We start from the raw sequence: 26448 nt of genomic DNA, 5'->3' as shown, positions 1-26448 counted from the left end.
CCAGAGATGCACTCTGACCCGCTGAGTTCCACCGAAGGCAGTGGATGCCGATTCACTGGATGTTTTCAAGAGAGTTAGAATTAGCTCTTAGGGCTAACGGAATCAAGGGATATGGGGAGAAAGCAGGAACAGGGCACTGATTTTGGAAAGAGAATACTGAATGGCCCAAAGGGCCGAATGGCCTACTCAATAGACAATAGGTGCAGGAGTAGAGGCCATTTGGCCCTTCGAGCCAGCACCGCCATTCAATGTGATCATGGCTGATCATTCCCAATCAGTACCCCGTTCCTGCCTTCTCCCCATATCCCCTGACTCCGCTATCTTTAAGAGCCCTATCTAGCTCTCTTGAAAGCATCCTGAGAACCTGCCTCCACCGCCCTCTGAGGCAGAGAATTCCACAGGCTCACAACTCTCTGTGAGAAAAAGTGTTTCCTCGTCTCCGTTCTAAATGGCCCACCCCTTATTCTTAAACTGTGTGTGTGGCCCCTGGTTCTGGACTCCCCCAACATGTTTCCTGCCTCTAGCGTGTCCAAGCCCTTAACAACATACTCCTGCACCTATTTTCTATGTTTCTATGATAGTCTGACCCGCTGAGTTACCCCAGCTTTTTGTATCTATGCCGGAGGAGGTAGTTGGGGTAGTTGTAATGTTCAAGAAACATTTAGGCAGGCACATGGATGGGAAATGTTTAGAATGGAACAATGAGGAGATGAGCATGGACCCTGCGCAAGGATGACAGGCACATTCGTGAAGCGTTCCTTAGCTATTCTCTCAGGGACTGGATTGTTTTTATTGTTATTATGTGTGAAGTGTTTTAAGTTTCATGTCCCTGGGAAACGTCTTCTCATTTTGCACTGTACAACTGTTGCTTTGCAAGATGACAATAAAGGTTGATTTGATTTGATTTGATTTGATATATTTAGTCCTCCCTCCACCACCTCCAGTTTAAATTCCATTTCCAGGGAAGAGACAAGGACTTTAAGACTGAAGTCTGAAGAAGGGTTTCGGCCCGAAACGTCGCCTATTTCCTTTGCTCCATAGATGCTGCTGCACCCGCTGAGTTTCCCCAGCAATTTTGTATACCTAGGACTTTAAGACTTTTGCCTTCCATCACAGTGAGGAGCGCCTGGTAGACTCGCACTGTGGTGGATGTAAAATATGTGTTAAGTGTGTGTTTTTGTTATTTTATTCGATGTTATGACTGCAAGGCACGAAATTTTGTTCAGACTGAAAAGTCCGGAATACAATACAATACAATATTTTTGGAGGACCAATGAACCAAGAATGATCTGGGCCAAATGCATGCAGGTGGGACTGGTGTGGATGGGACATGTTTGTTAAATCTGGGTTAAGTGTGTGTTTTGTTATTTTATTTGATGTTATGACTGCAAGGCACGGCATTACAACACAATATTTTTGGAGGACCAATAAACCAATAAACCAAGAATGATCTGGGCCAAATGCATGCAGGTGGGACTGGTGTGGATGGGACGTGTTGGCCAGCATGGGCAAGTTGGGCTGAAGGGCCTGGTTGCCTTGACTACACGCCACACAACTACAACTCCCAGGGTGCACGCCGCGGCGCTGCTTCTCCTACTCCTTCCGCTTCCGGCGAGGGTGACGGAGCGATGGAGGATGATCGGTGGCCGGAGCGGGAGCGGGAGCTGAATCCGCCGCCATCGGCCGCTGTGGGCGGTGAGAGAGGGCCGAGGGAGGGTGGAGGGGGGGCGGGCGGCTGCCGGGGAGCTGGAGGCGCCCATATTGGAGGCGGTGGAGGGAGGATGATCTCTCAATCCGCGGGGAGGGAGAGACGTCCCCGGGCGGCCTCTCCTCTGCTGCCCGCTCGCCCAGGCCCAGGCCCAGGGGGGAGGGGGGGTGGGGTGGCCTTACACTGGGCACTGGCGGCTGTGGAGCTGCTGGCGAGGACACTGGTGGACTGAGGGGGGGAGGGAGTGGGAGTATAGTGTGTGTGTACCAGTGTGTGTGTGTGTGTATTAGTGTGTGTGTGTGTATTAGTGTGTGTACCAGTGTGTGTGTGTATTAGTGTGTGTACCAGTGTGTGTGTGTATTAGTGTGTGTACCAGTGTGTGTGTGTGTGTACCAGTGTGTGTACCAGTGTGTGTACCAGTGTGTGTATTAGTGTGTGTATCAGTGTGTGTACCAGTGTGTGTGTGTGTACCAGTGTGTGTACCAGTGTGTGTGTGTATCAGTGTGTGTGTGTGTATCCGTGTGTGTCAGTGTGTGTGTATGTGTGTGTGTATCAGTGTGTGTGTATTAGTGTGTGTACCAGTGCGTGTGTGTATCAGTGTGTGTGTGTGTGTGTATCCGTGTGTGTGTGTGTATCAGTGTGTGTGTGTATTAGCGTGTGTGTGTGTGTATCAGTGTGTGTGTATTAGTGTGTGTACCAGTGTGTGTGTGTGTACCAGTGTGTGTGTGTACCAGTGTGTGTGTGTACCAGTGTGTGTGTGTGTACCAGTGTGTGTGTGTGTACCAGTGTGTGTGTGTGTACCAGTGTGTGTGTGCACCAGTGTGTGTGTGTATCAGTGTGTGTGTGTATATATATGGACTGAGGCGTGTGTGTGAGGGTGAGGGTGTGTATCAGTGTGTACCTGTGTGTGTGTGCACCAGTGTGTGTGTGTATCAGTGTGTGTGTATATATATGGACTGAGGCGTGTGTGTGAGGGTGAGGGTGTGTATCAGTGTGAGAGGGTGTGTATGAGGGTGTGTGAGGGTGAGTGTGTGTGTATATATGGACTGAGGGGTGTGTGTGAGGGTCCTATACCTGGCACAGGAGGACTAAGGGGAGGGGAGGGGGGTGTGAACCTACTGACTGGTTACAGGCTAACTTGGGGGGGGGGGTGGGGGGGTGTGTGTCTCAACGGACTCCGGCATGTGTGTGTGAGGGTCATACACCTGGTGGGGGGGGTGTGAACCTACTGACTGGTACAGGCTGACTTGGGGGGGGGGGGGGGGGGGGTGGTGTGTCAATGGACTCAGGCGTGGTGTGTGTGTGAGGGTTCTATATCTGACACAGGCAGGGTGTGTGTGTGAACGGACTGAGGGGGGTGAGTGAGGGTCCTATACCCGGCACAGGAGGACTGGGGGGGGGGGTGAACCTACGGTACAGGCTGACTGGGAAGGGGGAGGGGGTGTTGTGTGTGTGTGAAAGGGTCTTACGCCCGGTATATGTGTGGCCTGAAGGGTGTGTGGGTGTCCCACACCAGGCACGGGAGGACTGAAGGTGTGTGTGTGTGTGAGGGTCTTACACCCTCTTGCAGGCAGACTTGAGGGTCTGTGTGAATGTACTGAGGGGTGTGTGTGTGTCAGTGTACTGACAGGTAGATTGGGTGTGTGTGAGTGTACTACACCCAGTACAGGAAGGTTGTGTGTGTGTGAGTGTACTACACCCAGTACAGGAAGGTTGTGTGTGTGTGTGTGAAGGTTTTACACCCAGTACAGGAAGGTTGTGTGTGTGTGTGTGAATGTACTGAAGGGTGTAAGGACTGAGTGGTGTGTGACAGGTGGATTGTCATTGTACTGTACCATTTTACTGCTGTGTGGTGTCTTTTTAATATCGCTGTTTTTTTCCTTTTCTTCCCTCCCTCCCACAAATATGTAATATGTGAATATTCTGTTTGTAGTATTGCCACTGTTCATTTCACTGCACATCTCATATGTTAATGTGACGAATAAACTTGACTTGACTTGATTAGATGTGTGTGTGTGTAAGGGGGGGGGGGGGGGGGGAGGGTGTGTGTGTGTGTCCCAGTACAGGCAGGACCTGTTGTATTGCGTTCCACCACAGTGAGGAATGTTACTTCCACTGTGGTGGATGTTAATTCATGTTAAAATGAGTGAATCTACCTGTGCCTTTTACCCGCAGCTGGTGAAAGGAAACGACCGAGGGAAGGAAGGCGGAGGGCGAGAGATCGGTTTTCTGTGCGGGCCCAGCCCATGGAGCAGGCGGTGGACAGTGCGGGCAGCGCCGACTCTAGCGGCGCGGACACGGGCGGGGAGTCGGCCGCGGACAGCGGGAGTCCCCCATGTGGCGATTACCCCGCCGCCACTGCCCCCTACCCGGGGGAGGATCGGGACAAGTCGCTGACCGGTGGCCTGGGCCGGTGGGGAGAGAGCGCCGGGGAGGACTCGGCGGCAGACAGCCGGTGCTCGGACGGTGCGGAGACTGGCAGCAACAGCTCGCCGGCCAGCAGCGACGGGGAAACTGCAGAGGAATCGGCGGCTGGCAGCACGGGAGCCGGCGATGAGACCGGAGAGGACTCGCCGCCTGGTGGGGCGCTGGCGGCCTGCGTTCTGGCCCGGCGCGGTGTGGGGAATCGGTCGGCAGCCGTTCGTCCACATCCCCCTATGGAGCAGTCGGCTGCTGCCCCGTGCGGCTGGGACTTGGGGCAGCCGGCAAGTGCCGCCCCGTCTGACTTTGGGCCGCCGGGGGCCAACGGCCTCGGTGCTGGCGCGGCTGCGGTTGAACCGGCGGGTGCCGCTCGTGGGCCGACGTCCCAGAGTCAGGCCCCCTACAATGGCGACGGGGAGCGTTGTAGCCCTCGTCGGCCTGCGGCGCTCGAACCGGACCAAACCCCCATCCCCCCGTATCACCGCGGCGCCGAGATGGAGACGGGCGTTCCCGGCGTGGGGAGGGGGCAGCCCAGCCCTCGCGGGGGTTATGGCACGGCCTCGGACCTGCCGTTGTACGGCGGGCCGGCGGAGCAGACGGGGCCGGGCCAGACTTTGGGGGAAACCAACGGCGCCGAGTACACAGCGGCGGCGGAACAGGGCGACCTGGGGCCGGCCGGCGGCGAATACCAGCTGCCAGAGGCCGAGGACGCCGCGCCCCCCTACCCTGCCGACTTCGAGAAGTACTGGAAGATTGTGGAGGACAATCCGTACGATTTCACCGGATGGACGTACGTGCTCCAGTACGTGGAGCAGGAGGTAAATCACGCCCGGCAATTGTCTCACTGCTTCCCCTAATGCATCTTCTGTATCCTCCTTCCTCAATCGCATTCAATCTAATGCAGGTCCGCCAACGATTTTTCGGCACCCTTTGTTCCAGAGCCTTGCCGTATTATCCGTTTTGCCAGACCACAGAGGTCACTGCCTTGTGTGGAGGGGGGGGGGAGAAACTGACCTGCGAATAGGACAATAGGTTGAAGCACAATCCTGGAGTAACTCAGCAGGACAGAAGCGCAGGCTCGGCGATCGCTTCGCTGAACACCTTCGCTCAGTCCCGTCTAAACCTACCTGATCTCCCGGTTGCTAAACACCTTAACTTCCCCCTCCCATTCCCACACTGACATTTCTGTCCTGGGCCTCCTCCATTGTCAGAGTGAGGCCCGGCACAAATTGGAGGAACGGCACCTCGTATTTTGCTTGGGCAGCAGTAGTAACATTGACTCCTCTAACTTCAAATGACCCTTGCTTTCCCCTCTCTCTCTCTCTCCACATCCCTCCCTCTTCCCAGTTCTCCGACCAGTCTGACTGTCTCCGAATACATTTTCACAATTTATGGGCGCAGAATTAGGCCATTGGGCCCATCAAGTCTACTCCGCCATTGAATCATGGCTGATCTATCTCTCCCTGCTAAGCCCATTCTCCTGCCTTCTCCCCATAATCCCTGACACCCGTACTAATCAAGTATCTGTCCATCTCTGCCTCAAAAATATCCACTGACTTGGCCTCCACAGTCGTCTGTGGCAAAGAATTCCACTGATTCATCACCTCCTGACTAAAGAAATTCCTCCTCATCTCCTTCCTAAAGGAATGTCCATTAACTCTCAGGCTGTGCCCTCTGATCCTAGACTCTCCCACTAGTGGAAACATCCTCTCCAAGTCCACTCTATCCAAGCCTTTCACTATTCTGTAGGTTTCAATGAGATCCCCCTCATCCTCCTAGACTCCAGCGAGTACAGGCCCAGTGCTGTCAAAACACTCATCATATGTTAAACCAATCATTCCTGGGATCATTTTGGTGAACCTCTGGACCCTGTCCAGCGCCGGCACATAGACAATAGGTGCAGGAGTAGGTCATTCGGCTCTTCGAGCTAGAACCGCCATTCACTGTGATCATGGCTAATCATCCACAATCAGTACCCCGTTCCTGCCTTCTCCCCATATCACTTGACTCCGCCATCTCTAGAGCTCTATCTAACTCTCTCTTGAAAGCATCCAGAGAATTGGCTTCCACTGTCTTCTGAGGCAGAGAATTCCACAGATTCACAAATGTTTTTCCTCATCTCCTTTCTAAATGGCTTACCCTTTATTCTTAAACTGTGGCCCCTGGTTCTGGACTCGCCCGATATCAGGAACATGTTTCCTGCCTCCAGCGTGTCTAATTCCTTGATAATCTTACATGTTTCAATAAGATCCCCTCTCGTCCTTCTAAATTCCGGAGTATACAAGCCCAGTCGCTCCATTCTATCAACATATGTCAGTCCTGCCATCCCGGGAATTAACCTGGTGAACCTACGCTGCACTCCCTCAATAGCAAGAATGTCCTTCCTCAAATTTGGAGACCAAAACTGCACACAATACTCCAGGTGTGGTCTCACTAGCACCCCGTACAACTGCAGAAGGACCTCTTTGCTCCTATACTCAACTCCTCGATATGAAGCTCCCTCGGATATGGGGCCCAAAACAGCTCACAGCCCACCTCATTGCACCTCTTTTTCATCAGCTCCTTCACTGTAACGGCAACGCTTATATTCTGCTCTCTGGTATTTATCTATTTGCACTGCGCGTTGCACTTGCTAGAGTGGCAGATTATTATATCGTTCAAGAGATCGCTCCGTTATCTCTCTAGCCACTTGGGAGAAACGTGTTATTAGGAGAATGTCGCATTATTACGCATGTGAGTTCTTCACGAGACTTTCAAAGCTTCTCGAAAGATAAATCTTCCTAACACAGTCTTTTGATTAATAGTTTCTTTATTTTTGAAGAAAAACAGTGAGATGTTAACTGAAGATCAGTCTGAAGAAGGGTCTCGACCAGAAACGTTGCCTATTTCCTTCGCTCCATAGATGCTGCCTCACCCGCCGAGTTTCTCCAGCATTTTTGCCTACCTAAGATATTCATCCAACCTTCTTCTTAGACTCGTACACTTTAATTCACTGCCTCAGAGGGCGGTGGAGGCCGGTTCTCTGGATGCTTTCAAGAGAGAGCTAGATAGGGCTCTTAAAAATAGCGGAGTCAGGGGATATGGGGAGAAGGCAGGAACGGGGTACTGATTGGGGATGATCAGCCGGCGTTCCAAAGACGTACAGGTCTGTGGGTTGATTGGCTGCGTTACAATTGTAAATGTTCCCTGGTGTGTGTAGGATAGAGTTGGCGTGCGGGGATCGATGGTCGGCGCCGACTCTGAGTGCTGAAGGGCCTGTTTCCGCGCTGTATCTCTGCACTAATCTTAAACATTCATACCGAAGACAGACACGCAAAAAAAGCTGGAGTAGCTCAGCGAGTCTGGCAGCGTCTCCGGAGAAAAGTAATGGGCGACGTTTCGGGCCGAGACCCTCCTTCAGACCGCTGGGTTTGCAACACCTCAATAGACAATAGACTATAGATGTAGGAGTAGGCTATTTGGCCCTTCGAGCCAGCACCGCCATTCAATGTGAATGTAAAAATAGCGCAGTCAGGGGATATGGGGAGAAGGCAGGAACAGGGCACTGATTGGGGATGATCAGCCATGATCACATTGAATGGCGGTGCAGGCTCGAAGGGCCGAATGGCCTACTCCTGCACCTATTGTCTATTGATCATGGCTGATCATCCCCAATCTGTACCCCGTTCCTGCCTTCTCCCCATATCCCCTGACTCCGCTATCTTTAAGAGCCCTATCTAGCTCTCTCTTGAAAGTATCCAGAGAACCGGCCTGAGAATTGAGGCAGAGAATTCCACAGACTCACTACTCTCTGTGAGGAAAAAGTGTTTCCTCGTCTCCGTTCTAAACGGCGGGGGGGAGGTGGACCTGTCACCGCGTCCCGGGTGTGCGCGCGCGCCGATAATAAACCGACTTTGGCACTTGCGCTTTCAGAATCACGTCTGGGCCGTGAGGAGGGCGTTCGACTCCTTCTTCACTCGCTACCCCTACTGCTACGGCTACTGGAAGAAGTACGCGGACATCGAGAAGCGACTGGGCTTCGCCAAAGAGGCGGAGGAGGTGAGGACTGCCACCGGCGGCTCTGTGCTGTTTCTCGCTGCTATTTCAAGGCTGTGCGACGGGCGGTGGCAGAGAAGGGTCTGTCCCGCTTGCCGACTTTGTTCGATACGACTGCCGGCGTCGTATCGGTGTCGCCCAAAAGATTTTGAACGTGTCAAAATCCAACGGCGACAAAAAAAAAGCTGCGACGCTTGAAAACAGCGCCGCGCGTCATCGTCCCGCGGCGAATGTTTCGGTGACCTGATAAGTCAGTCAACGGTGCCGGCAGTCGCCGAAAACATCGCCAAGTGGCACAGGCCCTTGAGGAGTTTAAGAAGGAACTGCAGATGCTGGAAAATCGAAGGTAGACAAAAATGCTGGAGAAACTCAGCGGGTGCAGCAGCATCTATGGAGCGAAGGAAATAGGCAACGTTTCGGGCCCGAAACGTTGCCTATTTCCTTCGCTCCATAGATGCTGCTGCACCCGCTGAGTTTCTCCAGCATTTTTGTCTACCTTCCAGGCCCTTAAGGATGTCAGCACAGACTCGAGTTCACTGGAACAAACTGCAAAAAAACAACAAACTCATCGGGAAGACCGGCTCGGCTCCGTCCTGGGGTTGGAGTTGGTTTCACGGGGAGGTTGGTCTTGGAGGGGAGGATGCTCCTCAAACTGCGGAGCATCCTGGACAATACAGCTCACCCTCCCCCCCCCCCCCCCGTCCGTCCGTCCGTCCATCCGTCCGTCCGTGACACACTGGTCAACCTGAGGAGCACCTTCAGCAACAGACTGGTTCCACCAAGATGCAGCACAGAACGCCACAGGAGATCCTTCTTCCCTGTGGCTATCAAACTGGACAACCCCTCCCCCTTCTGTCGTGGGGTAGACTGAGACTAACTCTTCCCCCCAACCCCCCCCCCCCCCCTCCAATCTTTGCATATCCCCCAATTCTTTCCACTTTAATGTTTTTATGACTTGGCAGATCAACTTCCCTCCTGGGATAAATAGAAAATAGGCGCAGGAGTAGGCCATTCGGTTTACCTGGTGAACCTACGCTGCACTCCCTCAATAGCAAGAATGTCCTTCCTCGAATTAGGAGACCAAAACTGCACACAATACTCCAGGTGTGAACTAACCAGGGCCCTGTACAACTGCAGTAGGACCTCCTTTGCTCCTAAACCCAAATCCTCTCGCAATGAAGGCCAACATGCCATTAGCTTTCTTCACTGCCTGCCGAGCCTGCATGCTGACTTTCGGTGACTGATGTACTAGGACACCCAGGTCTCGTTGCACCTACCCTTCTCCTAATCTGACACAATAGACAATAGGTGCAGGAGTAGGCCATTAGGCCCTTGTAGCCAGCACCGCCATCCACTGTGATCATGGCTGATCAACCAGAATCAGTAGCCCGTTCCTACCTTCTCCCCATATCCCTTGACTCCGCTATCTTTCAGAGCTCTATCTAACTCTCTTGAAAGTATCCAGAGAATTGGCCTCCACTGCCTTCTGAGGCAGAGAATTCCACAGATTCACAACTCTCTGGGTGAAAAAGACTTTCCTCAATAGCAATAGACAATAGGTGCAGGAGTAGGCCATTCGGCCCTTCGAGCCAGCACCGCCATTCAATGTGATCATGGCTGATCATCCCCAATCAGTACCCCGTTCCTGCCTTTTCCCCATACCCCCTGACTCCGCTATTTTTAAGAGCCCTATCTAGCTCTCACTTGAAACAATCCAGAGAACCTGCCTCCACCGCCCTCTGTGGCAGAGAATTCCACAAACTCACCACGCTCTGTGAGAAAAGTGTTTCCTCGTCTCCGTTCTAAATGGCTTACCCCTTATTCTTAAACTGTGGCTCCTGGTTCTGGACTCCCCCAACATCGGGAACATGTTTCCTGCCTCCAGCGTGTCCAAACCCTTAATAATCTTCTATGTTTCAATAAGATCCCCTCTCCAGAGTGTACAAACCCAGCTGCTCCATTCTCTCAGCATATGACAGTCCCGCCATCCCGGGAATTAACCTTGTAAGAATGTCCTTCCTCAAATTTGGAGACCAAAACTGCACACAATATTCCACTGGTGTGGTTGCCCTGTACAACTGCAGAAGGACCTCTTTGCTCCTATACTCGACGACTCTTGTTACGAAGGCCAACATGCCATTTGCTTTCTTCACTGCCTGCCGAGCCTGCATGCTGACTTTCAGTGACTGGTGTACGAGGACACCCAGGTCTGGTTGCACCTCCCCTTCTCCTAATCTGACACCGTTCAGATGATCACTGGCTGCTCCTGTTTCTTGCCGCTATTTCCGGCCGGCGGTAAGGATATCTGCATGACTTGAGTTCACTGGCATTCCCACGTGAAGGTTGCCCCCCCCCCCCCCCCAGTGGTAGCTGGGCATGACGCCCACCAGCTGTGGGAAGGCAGAGATCCTCTGTGGGGGATAGGTGGGTGCGCCTGCTATTTCGAGTCACACCGCACGGAAGCAGGCCCTTCGGCCCAACTTTCCCATGCCAACCACACCAGTCCCACCTCCCCGCACAGGCCCACAAATTCCCCTGGTGGCCATGTGTGGGTTTCCTCCGGGTGCTCCGGTTTCATCCCTGCCGATAAAGAACGGATTCGGTACGACTGGCGCAGCGGTAGAGTGGCTGCCTCACAGCGCCAGAGACCCGGGTTCGATCCTGACCACGGGCGCCGTTTGTACGTTCTCCCCGTGACCTGCGTGGGATTTTTCCGTGTGCTCCGGTTTTCTCCCACCTACCAAAGACATACAGGTTTGTAAGTTGATTGGCTTCTGTAAATTGTCCCTAGTGTGCAGGATAGTTTGTGTACTGAGGTACAGTGAAAAGCTTTTGTTGCGTGCTATCCAATCATGCAGAAAGACAATGCATGATTACAATCGAGCCGTTTACAGTGTATAGATACATGATAAGGGAATAACGTTTAGTGCAAGGTAAAGCCAGCAAAGTCCGATCAAGGATAGTCCGAGGGTCACCAATGAGGTAGATAGTAGTTCAGGACCGCTCTCTGGTTGTGGTGGGATGATTCGGTTCCCTGATGCCTGAAACGGTCCCCGAATCTGGAGGTGTGCGTTTTCACACTTCTGTACCGATGGGAGGGTGGGTGTGGGGGGTGGGGGGGGGGGGAGAGAGGAAGAGAGGGAGTGGCCAGGGTGCGACTCGTCCTTTATTATGTTGCTGGCATAATTCAGTTGGGAAGAAACTGTATAATGCCAGTGTACGGGCTGGTCGCTGGTCGCTGGGCTGAAGGGCCTGTTTCAGCACTGTGTCTCTAAAGTCTGTAGCTGCCACCGCAACGTCGAACAAGCTTGCTTTAGTTCCTCATTTCCCACCTGATGGTCTAACAGCTACTGTCTGTACAGGTATACCAGCGGGGACTGCAGTCCATCCCCCTCAGTGTGGATCTGTGGGTCCACTATATCGTTTTCCTGCAGGAAATCCTTGAGCCCACCGGCCCTGACACCTCGGTCAAACTACGGAGGTAAGCTAGCTAATTGGGGCTGGGAGAGAAAATGGGAGCAGGGAGGTGACGTTCTGGTCCGAGGCGTAATAGTGGGGGTGGCGGGGGGGGGGGCAGAGAGCCTGACCTCGTGGGTCTCCTCCGGGTGCTGTCTGTGCGGAGTTTGCACGCGGACACAGGAAAAACGTGCAAACTCGGTCACACACGCTCGCTCGCTCACACTGTCTCACACGTGCACATACACGCAGCACCCGTGAGGTCAGGATCGAACCCGGGTTTCTGGCGCTATGAGGCAGCGGCTCTGCCCACTGTGAGCAGCCGAGTAAGTCTTGTTACTCGTTCCCGGGATGGCGGGACTGTCACATGCTGAGAGAATGGAGCGGTTGGGCTTGTAAACTCTGGAGTTTAGAAGGATGAGAGGGCATCTCATTGAAACATATAAGATTGTTAAGGAAGGGCTTGGACACGCTAGAGGCAGGAAACATGTTCCCGATGTTGGGGGAGTCCAGAACCAGGGGCCGCAGTTTAAGAATAAGGAGTAAGCCATTTAGAACGGAGACGTGGTGAGTCTGTGGAATTCTCTGCCTCAGAGGGCGGTGGAGGCCGGTTCTCTGGATGCATTCAAGGGAGAGTTAGATAGGGCTCTTAAAAATAGTGGAGTCAGGGGATATGGGGAGAAGGCAGGAACGGGGTACTGATTGGGGATGATCAGCCATGATCACAATGAATGGCGGTGCTGGCTGGAAGGGCCGAATGGCCTACTCCTGCATCTATTGTCTATTGTCTATTCCCGGGTCGAGTTTTGTGGGGATGATCAGCCATGATCACAATGAATGGCGGTGCTGGCTGGAAGGGCCGAATGGCCTACTCCTGCACCTATTGTCTATTGTCTATTCCCGGGTCGAGTTTTGTGCCTGATGGGAGAGGGAAGAAGAGGGAAAGATTCATCCCTAGTTCTTTCTACTCCTGGGAGAGTCTAGTAGGACTAGAGGTCACAGCCTCAGAATTAAAGGAAGAAGCTGAAGAGAGATTTCTTTAGCCAGAGGGTGGTGAATCTGTGGAATTCTTTGCAACAGAAGTCTGCGGAGGCCAAGTCAGTGGATATTTTTAAGGCAGAGATAGATAGATTCATGATTAGTGCGGGTGTCGGGGGTTACGGGGAGAAGGCAGGAGAATGGGGTTAGAAGGGAGAGATAGATCAGCCATAATTGAATGGTGCAGTAGACCTCATGGGCCGAATGGCCTAGTTCTGCTGCTGGAACTCATGAGAAGGTTGATGGGTGACATTTCAGGTCAGAGTAGGTAAGGGTGTGTCGCTTTTACTTAACGCACCTTTCTGTGCTAGGTTTGACAGTGTTGCCTCTGTGCCTGACATCTCTCTCTCTGTCTCTCTGTCTCTCTCCCTCTGCCTCTCTCTCTCTCTCACTCCCCGCAGCGTGTTCGAGATGGCGCTGGCTGCCGCTGGCACCGACTTCCGTTCCGACCGACTGTGGGACATGTACGTGAGCTGGGAGAAGGAGCAGGGGCGGCTGAAGGCCGTCACCGCCATTTATGACCGGCTACTCTGCATCCCCACTCAGCTGTACAGCCACCACTTTGAGAAGTGAGTGTGGGAGGATGGAGGGGGTGAGGGAGGGGGAGGGTGCGTGTACGACCGGATCGATGCATGGGTTGGTACAGATCCACCACCGATCTTCTAGCAATAGACAATAGGTGCGGGAGTAGGCCCTTCGAGCCAGCACCGCCATTCAATGTGATCATGGCCGATCATCCCCAATCAGTACCCCGTTCCTGCCTTCCCCCCCCCATATCCCCTGACTCTGCTATCTTTAAGAGCCCTATCTAGCTCGCTCTTGAAAGCATCCAGAGAACCGGCCTCCACCACCCTCTGAGGTGATGAAGCCCTAGCCTGCCCAAACTGGGGGCCATGCCTTGGGACACAAGGGACCGCGGGAAGGGTAATTGGGACGACAGATGGCGCAATGGGCTAAGTGTTCGGCTGGCACCCGGAAGGTAGCCGGTTCGAATCCCGCTTGGGGTGCATACTGTCGTTGTGTCCTTGGGCAAGACACTTCACCCACCTTTGCCTGTGTGTGAATGTGTGTGAGTGATTGGTGGTGGTCGGAGGGGCCGTAGGCGCAGATTGGCAGCCACGCTTCCATCAGTCTGCCCCAGGGCAGCTGTGGCTACAGAAGTAGCTTACCACCACCGAGTGTGACTGAGGAGTGAATGAATAATGCGATGTAAAGCGCCTTGAGTATTAGAAAGGCGCTATATAAATCCCATCCATTATTATTATTATTAATGTCCCCAACCCCTGACTGGAGACAAACCCTGACCCACGTGTTCTCTCTCTCCCTCTCCCTCTCCCTCCCTCCCTCTCTCCCCCTCCCCCTCCCCCTCCCCCTCCCCCTCCCTCTCCCTCTCCCTCCCTCCCTCTCTCCCCCTCCCCCTCCCTCGCTCCTCGCGCAGGTTTAAGGAGCACGTGCAGGGCTACTCGCCGAAGGACGTTCTCTCCACGGACGAGTTCCTGCGGCTGCGCTCGGAGGTGGTGACCAGCCTGGCGGCGGCGGAGGCCGACATCGACGAGGGCCCCCCCGGGGACGACCCCCCTCCGGGGGTGGGGACCAGGGACCAGGAGAAGGTGACCGAAGGGGGGGGGGGATCTCGGCCGTCGAGACATGTGACAACTCACAGTGAAATTCGTTGCTTGCGTACGCAAGGTATACAAACAGTCGCTACGTAAAGGGCAGTGACAAAGTTCCGAAGTATCCACCCCCCTTCCCCTCGGTCCCTCCATTGTTCTCCCTTCCCGTTTGTCCTTTGTGCCCTTCTTTTTTTTTGTCATTGGGACTAGTGTAGCTGGGATGTGTTGGCCGGCGTGGGCATGTCGGGCCGAAGGGCCTGTTTCCATGGCCCGATTCTGCTGCGATCATTTTTAATTTTTTTTTAAATATTTTATTTTATTAGAAGTAAGTACAGTCATATGGCACCAAAGTGCCTAATATATATTTTCATAATACATTTTATGTACAGCTTCTTTTTTTTTTTTTTTGTTACATTGAAAAAAGATTAGAATAAGAAAAAGAAGTTAGATAGTAAAGGATAGAAAGATGTGAAATATATAGTGTGTGAAAAAAGAAAACGAGTAAATGAAGAAAGTTGAGAGAGAAAATAGAGAAAATAAAATAAAATAAAAAAGAAAAGGAGATCATTATTTATAGTCTTGACCAACCCTCGTCCAGTCCTGAAACAGTTATTTTTTACAATTGTGTTACACCATATGATTCCAAAAAAACGACGAATGGAGACCAACTCGTTATGAATTGGTCTGATTTATCCATTAGGAGGAATCGCATTTCCTCAAGATGAGCGGTGTCCAACATACTTGCAATCCACATTTTAAGCGTTGGTATTGATGAACCCTTCCAAAATTTAAGAATTAATTTTTTTGCTATTATTAAACCGTAGTTAAGGAATAGATTTTGAGATGTGTTCAATTTATTCCCATCTTCCATTACGCCAAATATAATCATTTCAGTATTAGGTTCCATTCTTGTCTTGAAGCGATCATTTTTTAAGACGTGGGTAGACAAAAGTGCTGGAGAAACTCAGCGGGTGCAGCAGCATCTATGGAGCGAAGGAAATAGGCAACGTTTCGGCCTGAAACCCAAGGGTTTCGGCCAGAAACGTTGCCTATTTCCTTCGCTCCATGGATGCTGCTGCACCTGCTGTGTTCCTCCAGCATTTTTGTCTACCATCGATTTTCCAGCATCTGCAGTTCCTTCTTAAACACTTTTTAAGACGCGGGTTGGGATCTCGAGCGCCGCTGAACTCGTGGGCCGGCGGTGGCTGTTGCCGAGGACCCTCCATGGGGGCTCCCCCCCCCCCCCTCTGACCCTCTTGTCCCTTCCCCTTGCCCCCTGGCCAGGCCGACAAGGAGCTGGAGAAGATCCGAGCCCACCTGGAGGCCACTCGGCAGGAGACGTACCTCGTGAACGAAGTGGAAGTCAGCAAGCGGTGGCACTTCGAGGAGTCGGTAAGGGTGAAGCCGGGCGATGGTAACGGGAGAGTCTGGGACCAGAGGGCACAGCCTCACAATACAAGGACGTACGGTGCGGGTAGGATGTGGTGAAAAGCTCCCGCCACTCTCTCAGACACAGAATGGATTAGATACAGATTCGAGCCTTCTCTCCGCCATCTTTACGGGACTGGCCTCGCGCGGTTTTAGAGAGAGCGTGAGGGGGCGGCACGGTGGTGCAGCGGTAGAATTGCTGCCTCTCACCGCCCGCATGTACACTCTGGAGTTTAGAAGGATGAGAGGGGATCTCATTGAAACATATAAGATTATTAAGGGACGCTAGAGGCAGGAAACGTGTTCCCGATGTTGTGGGAATCGAGAACCAGGGGCCACACAGTTTAAGAATAAGGGGTAAGCCATTTAGAACGGAGATGAGGAAACACTTTTTCACACAGAGAGTTGCGAGTCTGAGGAATTCTCTGCATCAGAGGCCGGTTCTCTGGATACTTTCAAGAGCGAGCTAGATAGGGCTCTTAAAGATAGCGGAGTCAGGGGATATGGGGAGAAGGCAGGAACAGGGTAAGGATTGGGGATGATCAGCTATGATCACATTGAATGGCGGTACTGGGTCGAAGGGCCGAATGGCCTACTCCTGCACCTATTGCCTATTGTCTAAGGCAGGAGAATGGGATTGAGAGGGTAAAGTAGATCAGCTGTGATTGAAGGGCCGAATGGCCTAATTCTGCCCCCTGTGTCCTGTGGTCTAAAATGCTGGAGTAACTCAGCGGGTCAGGCAACATCCGTGAATAACATGGATAGGTGACCCTATCCCGGACTGATTCTGTGTGGGTGGGAAGTCCACGCATGGTGGGTTTTGCTGAACAAAGGCTGGAACTCTAATGTGTAGGAAGAAATCTGACTTAAATCAAAGATAGACTCAAAATGCTGGAGTAACTCAGCGGGGACAGGCAGCGTCTCTGGAGAGAAGGGATGGGTCATTCTGAAGAAGGGTCTCGACCCGAAACGTCATTCATTCCTCCTCTCCAGAGATGTTGCCTGTCCCACTGAGTTACTGCAGCGTTTTGTGTCTAGGCTGGGTCTCTATTCCCTGGAGCTCAGGAGGATGAGGGGTGATCTCGTAGAGGTGTACAAGATCATGAGGGGAATAGATCGGGTAGATGCACAGAGTCTCTAGCCCAGAGTAGGGGAATCGAGAACCAGAGGACATGGGTTTAAGGTGAGGTGGGGGGTGGTGGGAAGGAAGGGGGGGGGGGGGAGGAGGCTTAATGGGGAATCTGAGGAGTAACTTTTTCACACAGAGGGTGGTGGGTGTCTGGAACGAGCTGCCAGAGGAGGTAGTTGAGGCTGGGACTTATTGCAATGTTTAAGAAGCAATTAGACAGGTACATGGCTAGGACAGGTTTGGAGGGATATGGGCCAAACGCAGGCAGGTGTAGATGGAACATGTTGGTCGGGGTGGGCAAGTTGGGCCGAAGGGCCTGTTTCCACGCTGTATCACTCTGTGACAGGTTTGGAGGGATATGGGCCACACGCAGGCAGATGGGACTAGTGCAGATGGTACATGTTGGTCGGGGTGGGCAAGTTGGGCCGAGGGACATACTAAGCTGTTTGATTCTAAAGGCGAACGAGGGGTGGGGACATACCAAGCCGGTTATGCGAGGGGGGTTAAAAGTCAGACGGGGTTGGGCAAAGGCCAGAGATGACCGAACGCACGCACAAGGTTTCCCCCTCTGCCGTCAATCGCCTCGACGACCTCTTTCTTCTCCCCCCTTCAGATCAAGCGGCCCTACTTCCACGTCAAGCCCCTAGAGAGGGTCCAGCTGAAGAACTGGAAGGACTACCTGGACTTCGAGATGACCAACGGCACCAACGAACGTGTTCTGGTATTGTTTGAACGCTGTGTGATCGCCTGTGCTCTGTACGAGGACTTCTGGATCAAGGTGAACCCCCTCCCCCCTGCAACCTCGCCCCCCCGGCTGTGGGTCGGATCTGATCTGATCTCCACACTGGCGGCGTTCATTACTTTTTAATTTCGTGTTTCTTAATTTTATTTTTGCAAGCGTTCCAACAAAGAATTTCACGTTTTACTTTGATGATCTGACTTCTAACATAATCTTTTAATTCCATTGCTGTTTTATCTGCACGTGTTGCTACAAAACTAAAGAAGTTAAGGATTTGCTGAAGAAATGTGTAAGCGTGTTTCCACTGTGAGTGCCCCCTCCAGTTCTCAATAAGCTGTTTCATTTTTGTTCCACGATATGTCTTTTTATTTTAATTAATTGATGCCACACTGAGACCGGGGCTCGGTCTTGTCTCACTCCCTCTCTCTCTCTCTCTCTCTCTCCCACCTCCTCCCTCCCGCAGTATGCCAAGTATCTGGAGCACCACAGTGTGGAGGCTGTCCGCAATGTCTTCCAGAGGGCTTGCATGGTCCACTTGCCCAAGAAGCCCACCCTGCATCTCCTGTGGGCTGCCTTCGAGGAACAGCAAGGTAAGGGGGGGGGGGGGGGGTGCTCTCAACCTCTCGAGCACGCGCCTTTTCTCTTCAGAGTCAAGAGAGTTTATTCAGATTCAGATTCAAAGTTTAATGTCAGTGTACAATGTACAGGACAGAGACAACGAAATGCAGTTAGCATCTCCCTAGAAGAGCGACATAGAATATGAGCAATCAATAAATTGCCATATAACCATATAACAATTACAGCACGGAAACAGGCCATCTCGGCCCTTCTAGTCCATGCCAAACACTTACTCTCACCTAGTCCCATCTACCTGCACTCAGACCATAACCCTCCATTCCTTTCCTGTCCATATACCTATCCAATTTATTTTTAAATGATAAAATCGAACCTGCCTCCACCACTTCCACTGGAAGCTGATTCCACACAGCTACCACTCTCTGAGTAAAGAAGTTCCCCCTCATGTTACCCCTAAACTTCTGTCCCTTAATTCTCAAGTCATGTCCTCTTGTTTGAATCTTCCCTACTCTCAGTGGGAAAAAGCTTATTCACGTCAACTCTGTCTATCCCTCTCATCATTTTAAAGACCTCTATCAAGTCCCCCCTTAACCTTCTGCGCTCCAAAGAACAAAGACCTAACTTGTTCAACCTTTCTCTGTAACTTAGTTTCTGAAACTCAGGCAACATTCTAGTAAATCTCCTCTGTACTCTCTCTATTTTGTTGACATCCTTCCTATAATTAGGCGACCAAAATTGTACACCATACTCCAGAATTGGCCTCACCAATGCCTTGTACAATTTTAACATTACATCTCAACTTCTATACTCAATGCTCTGATTTATAAAGGCCAGCACACCAAAAGCTTTCTTTACCACCCTATCTATATGAGATTCCACCTTCAGGGAACGGTGCACAGTTATTCCCAGATCCCTCTGTTCACCTGCATTCCTCAATTCACTACCATTTACCATGTACGTCCAATTTTGATTTGTCCTGCCAAGATGTAGCACCTCACACTTATCAGCATTAAACTCCATCTGCCATCTTTCAGCCCACTCTTCCAAATGGCCTAAATCTCTCTGTAGACACTGAAAATCGACTTCATTATCCACAAGATAGGACAATGACATTTTGTGCGCAGCGGTAAGAGTTGTGTAAGAATACAATAGGTGCAGTAGTAGAGGCCATTCGGCCCTTCGAGCCAGCACTGCCATTCAATGTGATCATGGCTGATCATCCCCAATCAGTACCCCGTTCCTGCCTTCTCTCCGTATCCCCTGACTCCACTATTTTTAAGAGCCCTATCTAGCTCTCACTTGAAAGCATCCAGAGAACCGGCCTCCACCGCCCTCTGAGGCAGAGAATTCCACAGACTCGCCACTCTCTGTGAGAAAAAGTGTTTCCTCGTCTCCGTTCTAAATGGCTTACCCCTTATTCTTAAACTGTGTGGCCCCTGGTTCTGGACTCCCCCAACATCGGGAACATGTTTCCTGCCTCTAGCGTGTCCAAACCCTTAATAATCTTATATGTTTCAATGAGATCTCCTCTCATCCTTCTAAACTCCAGAGTGTACAAGCCCAGCCGCTCCATTCTCTCAGCATATAAATTCTCTCATATAAATTGATGTACCTTTAGAAAGAAGATAGGGAAGAATTTATTTCGTCAGAGGGTGGTGAATCTATGGAATTGATTGCAACAGAAGGCTGTGGAGGCCAAGTCAGTGGATATTTTTACAGTGGAGATTTAGAGATTCTTAATTAGTGCGGGTGTCAGGGGTGATGGGGAGAAGGCAGGAGAATGGGGTTGAGAGGGAGAGATAGATCAGCCACGATTGAATGGCGGGGTAGACTTGATGGGCCGAATAGCCTTGTTCTGCTCCTGGAACCTAGGAATGGATTCGACCCTGTCTTTCTATCAACATGCAAATGGGCATTAAAAGCACGGCGCGCTGAGCTTTGCATGGTCAGTTTACCTTCTTGCTGCCCCCCCCCACAGATCTCTATCCCCCCCCCCCTCCACGCCTTGCCTTTAGTTTAGAGATACAGCGCGGAAACAGGCCCTTCGGCCCATCGGGCCCGCGCCGACCAGCGGTCCCCGCACATCAACACTGTCCTACACACACACACACACACACACACTTGGGTCTATTCACGGTGGCACAGCAGTAGAGTTTCTGCCTTACAGCAAAATACTGCGCCAGGGACCCGAGTTCGATCCCGACTACGGGTGCTGTCTGTACGGAGTCTGCACGCTCTCCCCGTGAGCTGCATGGAGTTTTCTCCCGAGATCTTCGGTTTCATCCCACACTCCAAAGACGTGCAGGTTTGTCGGTTAATTGGATTGATTAATTGGCTTGATAAAATGTTTAAATTGTCCCAAGTTGGCGATACGCAGAGCACTGCTCTGCCGACTACAACATTCAGAAGGTTCTACCAAGACAATAAACCTGCAGGCGTTTGGAGTGCAGGAGTGAAACCGTAAAATCTCGGGGGGGGAAACCCCACGGTGAGAACGTGCAAACTCCGTACAGACAGCACCCGTAGCCGGGATGGAACCCGGGTCCCTGGCGCTGCGAGGCAGCAACTCTACTGTGCCTGAGGAAGTGTTCGGCCCGAAGCGTTGCCTATTTCCTTCGCTCCATAGATGCTGCTGCACCCGCTGAGTTTCTCCAGCATTTTTGTCTGCCTTCGATTTTCCAGCATCTGCAGTTCCTTCTTAAACTCCCCTCTAACCCTTTCTATCGACGTACATTAAAAGCAGGTAGCACGACAGTTTGCCTCCACTCGGCGACCCCACCACTCATCTCTCCCCCCCTCCTCCACCGCCTTGTGCCCAGGTGACATCAAGGAGGCCCGTCGCATCCTGAAGACCTTCCAGCTGGTGGTGCCGGGCATGGCCATGGTGCTCCTGAGGAGGGTGAGCTTGGAGCGGCGCAGCGGCGAGCTGGTGCAGGCGGAGACGCTGCTGCGGGAGGCGGTGGAGCTGCACCAGGGCACGCCACTCTCATCCTTCTTCGCCATCAAGCTCTCCCGCCAGCTGCTGAAGGTGCAGAAGAACCTGGCCAAGGCCCGCAAGGTTCTTCTCGAAGCCATCGACGGAGACAAGGTGAGGCACTCGTGACAATAAACTAAACTGCGACTAACTGTTAAAAAAAAAAAAAAAATTCACTGCACCCGGGGTGCACCTGACAATAGACTAGATTGTAACTAAAAAATCATTTCATAGTCTGGTTTTGTTTAGAAATACAGCGCGGAAACAGGCCCTTCGGCCCACCGGGTCCGCACCGACCACCAGCCCCTGCACACTAACGCTATCCCACACACTCCCTCTCCCTCTCTCTCTCTCTCTCTCTCTCCCTCCCTCTCTCTCCCTCCCTCTCTCCCCCTCCTTCTCTCCCTCTCTCCCTCTCTCCCTCTCTCCCTCCCTCCCTCTCTCCATGACTGTTTTATCCGAGATCTTCGATTTCCTCCCACACTCCAAAGACGTACAGGTCTGTAGGTTAATTGGCCTTGGTATAAATGTAAAAATTGTTGTGTGTGTGTGTGTGTATCCGTGTGTGTCTTTATCAGTGTGTGTGTGTGTGTGTGTGTGTGTGTGTATCCGTGTGTGTGTTTATCAGTGTGTGCGCGTGTGTCCGTGTGTGTGTTTATCAGTGTGTGCGTGTGTGTATCCGTGTGTGTGTGTGTGTGTGTTTATCAGTGTGTGTGTTTATCAGTGTGTGTGTGTGTATCCGTGTGTGTGTGTGTGTGTGTATCCGTGTGTGTGTGTATCCGTGTGTGTGTGTGTATCCGTGTGTGTGTGATCTATGTGTGTGTGTGTCTGTGTGTGTGTGATCTATGTGTGCGATCTGTGTGTGTCTGTGTGTGTGTGATCTATGTGTGTGTGTGTGTGTATGTATCCGTGTGTATGCGTGTGTGTGTGTGTGTGTGTTCTCCCCCCCAATGTGTAGATTGTTGCGCTTATTGCGGCGTGTACGGAGGAACACTTACTTAGTGCAAGGTCAACCCACACCTCAACGGTGGAACAGGCGCAGGACGATGGCTGACTTTAGTCGAGCATCACGACGGCTGGGAAGGCGGATAAAGGCTGCGGCAGAAAAGGGTCTCCGGTCGTCTTGGACTCCATGCCACTGGATCCTGACCCAGATCTGTCAAGGACCGTGGGGTGGCTGTCTGTGCACCAGTCTCCCCACGTTAAACAAAGTCACGCACAGGGGAATAGAGGACAGTCATACTCAATAGACAATAGGTGCAGGAGTAGAGGCCATTCGGCCCTGCGAGCCAACACCGCCATTCAATGTGATCATGGCTGATCATCCCCAATCAGTACCCTTCTCCCTATATCCCCTGACTCCGCTATCTTTAAGAGCCCTATCTAGCTCTCTCTTGAAAGCATCCAGAGAACCGGCCTCCACCGCCCTCTGAGGCAGAGAATTCCACAGACTCACAACTCTCTGTGAGAAAAAGTGTTTCCTCGTCTCCGTTCTAAATGGCCGACCCCTTATTCTTAACTGTGTGTGTGTGGCCCCTGGTTCTGGACTCCCCCAACATCGGGAACATGTTTCCTGCCTCTAGCGTGTCCAAACCCTTAATAATCTTATATGTTTCAATGAGAAACCCTCTCATCCTTCTAAACTCCACAGAGTGTACAAGCCCAGCCGCTCCATTCTCTCAGCGTATGACAGTCCCGCCATCCCGGGAATTAACCTGGTGAACCTACGCTGGGCTCCCCTCAATAGCAAGAATGTCCTTCCTCAAATTAGGGGACCAAAACTGCACACAATACTCCAGGTGTGGTCTCACTAGGGCACTGTTGGAAGATCTTCGAGTGATCGCCAATGATGACTATCTCTAAACTAAACACTGTTTAGGCATTAAAGTACCATTGGACCCCTGTCCCCCTGCAGGAGAACGTTAAGCTTTACCTCAACCTGTTGGAGCTGGAATTCAGCTGCGATGTCCGACTCAACGAGAGTAACATCCTCCACTGCTTTGAGCAGGTGCTCCTCAGCTCCCTGCCTCTGGAGATCAAAATCATCTTCTCCCAGCGAAGAGTCGAGTTCCTGGAGGATTTCGGCTGCAGTGTGCGCAGGTTAGTGTCCCGCCCGCCGTCTAGTTTGTGCGCGGACTGACGGAGCCGCCGTGATTGAACGGGCGGCGCGGCGGGTAGAGCCGCTGATTCACGGCGCCAGAGACCCGGGTTCCATCCCGACTCGCCCAGATCTTCGGTTTCCTCCCACGGCATCAGTTACTAATACAGGAGTCGGCCATTAATTCCCGGGATGGCAGGGCTGACGTACGATGAGAGAATGGGTCGACTGGGCTTGTGTTTACTGGAATTTAGAAGGAAGAAAGGGGGATCTTATAGAAACATATTAAAATTCTGAATGGGTAGATGCAGAAAAAATGTTCCCAGTGTTGGGGGAGTCCAGAACCAGGGGTCACACACAGTTTAAGAATAAGGGGTCGGCCATTTAAGACTGAGATGAGGAAAAACCTTTTCACCCAGTGAGTTGTGAGTCTGTGGAATTCTCTGCCACAGAAGGCAGTGGAGGCCAATTCACTGGATGTTTTGAAGAGAGAGTTAGATTTAGCTCTTGGGGCTAACGGATTCAATGGATATGGGGAGAAAGCAGGAACTGATTGGGGATGATCAGCCGTGATCATATTGAATGGCGGTGCTGGCTCGAAGGGCCGAATGGCCTACTCCTGCACCTATTTTCTATGTTTCTACAGGTTTGTTGGTTAATTGGCTTGGCATAAATGTAAATTGTCCCTAGTGTGTGTTGGATAGTATCCGTGTGCGGGGATCTGTGGTTGTTGCGGACTCTATTGGCCGAAGGGCCTATTTCAAGTTCAAGTGAGTTTATTCAAGTGAGTTCAAGTTCAAGTGTGTCCCTGTATAGGACAATGAAATTCTTGCTTTGCTTCAGCACACAGAACATAGTAGGCATTGACTACAAAACAGATCAGTGTGTCCATATACCATTATATAAATATATACACACATGAATAAATAAACTGATAAAGTGAAAATAACAGAAAATGGGTTATTAATAATCAGTTTTGTCCGAGCCAGGTTTAATAGCCTGATGGCTGTGGGGAAGTAGCTATTCCTGAACCTGTATTTCCGCGCTGTATCTCAAAACTGAACTAGACTTTAATGGGCAAGGCCGCAGCTCTACCCTGATGTCCCCCCCCCCTGCGTCTGACGCTCTCTTTGTGTCTCTCCCGTCTCCGCAGTTTGCTCCACGCCTACGATGAACACCAGAAACTCCTCAAGCAGAACTCGAACAAGAAGCGCGCGGCGGAGAACGGGTGAGGTGCCGCCCCCTTCCCTCCGCCACACCGTTCGGTGGAGTTGTCCGGGGGGGGGGGGGGGGGGGGGGGGGGGTGGAGGGGAAAGAGATGTGAGGATGCTTGGTGGTGGTAATGGTTAGGGGGCATGGGGTCTGGGGAGCGGGGATGTGGATGGGGGCTTTCGAATCTTCCTTGGGGGGTGCAAGGATCTGGAGAGGGAGGGGGGGGGAGACATCTGGAGGGGGGAGTGGGGAGGGTCATAAGTGATCGGAGCAGAATTCAGCCCATTGAGTCTACTCTACGGGACGACAGATGGCACAATGGGCTAAGTGTTCGGCTGGCAACCGGAAAGTAGCCGGTTCGAATCCCGCTTGGAGTGCATACTGTCGTTGTGTCCTTGGGCAAGACACTTCACCCACCTTTGCCTGTGTGTGAATGTGTGTGAGTGATTGGTGGTGGTCGGAGGGGCCGTAGGCGCAGATTGGCAGCCACGCTTCCGTCAGTCTGCCCCAGGGCAGCTGTGGCTACAGAAGTAGCTTACCACCACCGAGTGTGACTGAGGAGTGAATGAATAATGCGATGTAAAGCGCCTTGAGTATTAGAAAGGCGCTATATAAATCCCATCCATTATTATTATTATTACTCCGCCAATCAATCATGGCTGATCTATCTCACCCTCCTAACCCCATTCTCCTGCCTTCTCCCCATAACCCCTGACACCCGCACTAATCAAGAATCTATCCATCGCTGCCTTAAAAATATCCACTGACTTGTGGCCTCCACCGCAAAGAATTCCACAGATTCACCACCCTCTGACTGAAGAAATTCCCCCTCATCTCCTTCCTGAAGGAACTTCCTTTAATTCTGAGGCTGTGCCCTCTGGTCCTAGACTCTCCCACCAGTGGAAACATCCTCTCCACATCCGCTCTATCCGGGCCTTTCACTATTCTGAACATTTCAATGAGGTCTCCCTTCATCCTTCTAAACTCCAGCGAGTACAGGCCCAGCGGCGTCAAACGCTCATCGTACGTTAACCCATTTGTTCCTGGGATCAACGATGGGGGGGGGGGGGGGGATGTGAAGAGAGAGGCTGAGGGGGTTTGGAAGAGGTTGGGGGGGGGGGGTTGGGTCTGGAGAGGGGAGGAGGAGGTGTCTGGAGGTAGGGTCCCGTAGAGTGCGGTCTAGATGGGGGGGGTTCTGGAGTACAAGAGGGAGGCCAGTGGGGAGATCTGGAGGAGGGGGAAGATGAAGTGAGCGCGTTCTGACTTTTTTTTTTGTCTCTTTGCTCCTCAAAGCCTGGAGGAGCCGGAGGAGAAGAAAGTGCGGGTGGAGGAGGGGGCGGTGGTTAGCGCACCAGCCGCAGCAACCGCCACCACTGCCAGCACCACCGCCCTCGCCACCGCAGACGGCAGCAGCAGCAGCAGCAGCAGTCAGGCAGCGTACAACTACAGCGCTTGGTACCAGGTAGGCTGCCGTGTGGGAAATGGCCCGTCGGCCCAAACAGCTCTCGTTAGGTTGGATTGTTCAGAAACATAGACAATAGGTGCAGGAGGAGGCCATTCGGCCCTTCGAGCCTGCACCGCCATTCAATGTGATCATGGCTGACCATCCCCATTCCTGCCTTCTCCCCACATCCCTTGACACCACTAGCCCCCAGAGCTCTATCTAACTCTCCTAAATCCATCCAGTGATTCGGCCTCCACTGCCCTCTGTGGCAGGGAATTCCACAAATTCACAACTCTCAAAAAGTTTTTAGTTTTGGGTCGAGTGTCGTTGTGGGTTTTAGTTCAGTGTTTAGAGATACAGCGCTGAAACGGACAACCGGGTCCGCGCCGACCAGCGATCCCCGCACACGAACACTATCCCACACCCACTCGGGGACGTTTGACATTTACACCAAGCCAATTAACCCACAAACCCGCACGTCTTTGTGGAGCGTGGGAGGAAACCGAAGATCTCGGAGAAAACCCACGCTGGTCAGGCGGAGAATGGCACAAACTCCGTACAGACAGCACCCGTAGTC

General features: G+C 52.1%; 2 protein-coding genes and 1 pseudogene across 4 annotated transcripts in view; 2 read left to right on the top strand and 1 right to left on the bottom strand.

Moving 5' to 3' along the window:
* The first annotated feature begins 670 nt into the window (after window positions 1-670).
* Window positions 671-767, top strand: LOC116968657 (annotated as a pseudogene).
* Window positions 768-1605: 838 nt separating this feature from the next.
* On the top strand, window positions 1606-24447 carry LOC116968619 (pre-mRNA-processing factor 39-like). The gene is made up of 12 exons (XM_033015379.1): window positions 1606-1695; window positions 3884-4947; window positions 8042-8167; window positions 11527-11645; window positions 13060-13227; window positions 14097-14268; window positions 15556-15663; window positions 17442-17606; window positions 18031-18157; window positions 20963-21231; window positions 23033-23217; window positions 24369-24447. The coding sequence occupies exons 1-12, from the start codon at window positions 1629-1631 to the stop codon at window positions 24445-24447; spliced, it is 2649 nt and encodes an 882-aa protein (XP_032871270.1). The 5' UTR covers window positions 1606-1628.
* The window catches only part of prdx5 (peroxiredoxin 5), a 26559-nt gene continuing 21817 nt past the window's right edge, over window positions 21707-26448 (bottom strand). The window contains exon 7 of one of the 3 annotated variants that reach the window (XM_033015383.1): window positions 21707-21724. The gene's annotated coding sequence lies outside the window, so the exon portion shown is untranslated. Of the gene's footprint in view, window positions 21725-21933; window positions 21953-22034; window positions 22056-26448 lie in introns of those variants that run through there. The other 2 variants (XM_033015384.1, XM_033015382.1) reach the window with 2 other exon arrangements.

This window comes from Amblyraja radiata, chromosome 45 (assembly GCF_010909765.2).
Source record: "Amblyraja radiata isolate CabotCenter1 chromosome 45, sAmbRad1.1.pri, whole genome shotgun sequence".
Classification (NCBI taxonomy): Eukaryota; Metazoa; Chordata; class Chondrichthyes; order Rajiformes; family Rajidae; genus Amblyraja; species Amblyraja radiata.
The sequence above is the reverse complement of the archived record's forward strand: the minus strand, read 5'-3'. Positions and strand labels throughout refer to the sequence as shown.

Bases quoted from the DNA above. Each gene is read 5' to 3' on its own strand.
- LOC116968619 (XM_033015379.1), top strand. From the start codon at position 1,629: ATGGAGGATGATCGGTGGCCGGAGCGGGAGCGGGAGCTGAATCCGCCG. The intron at 8,168-11,526 runs GTGAGGACTGCC...CTGTCTGTACAG, and splicing joins TCGCCAAAGAGGCGGAGGAG to GTATACCAGCGGGGACTGCA. The intron at 13,228-14,096 runs GTGAGTGTGGGA...CTCCTCGCGCAG, and splicing joins TACAGCCACCACTTTGAGAA to GTTTAAGGAGCACGTGCAGG.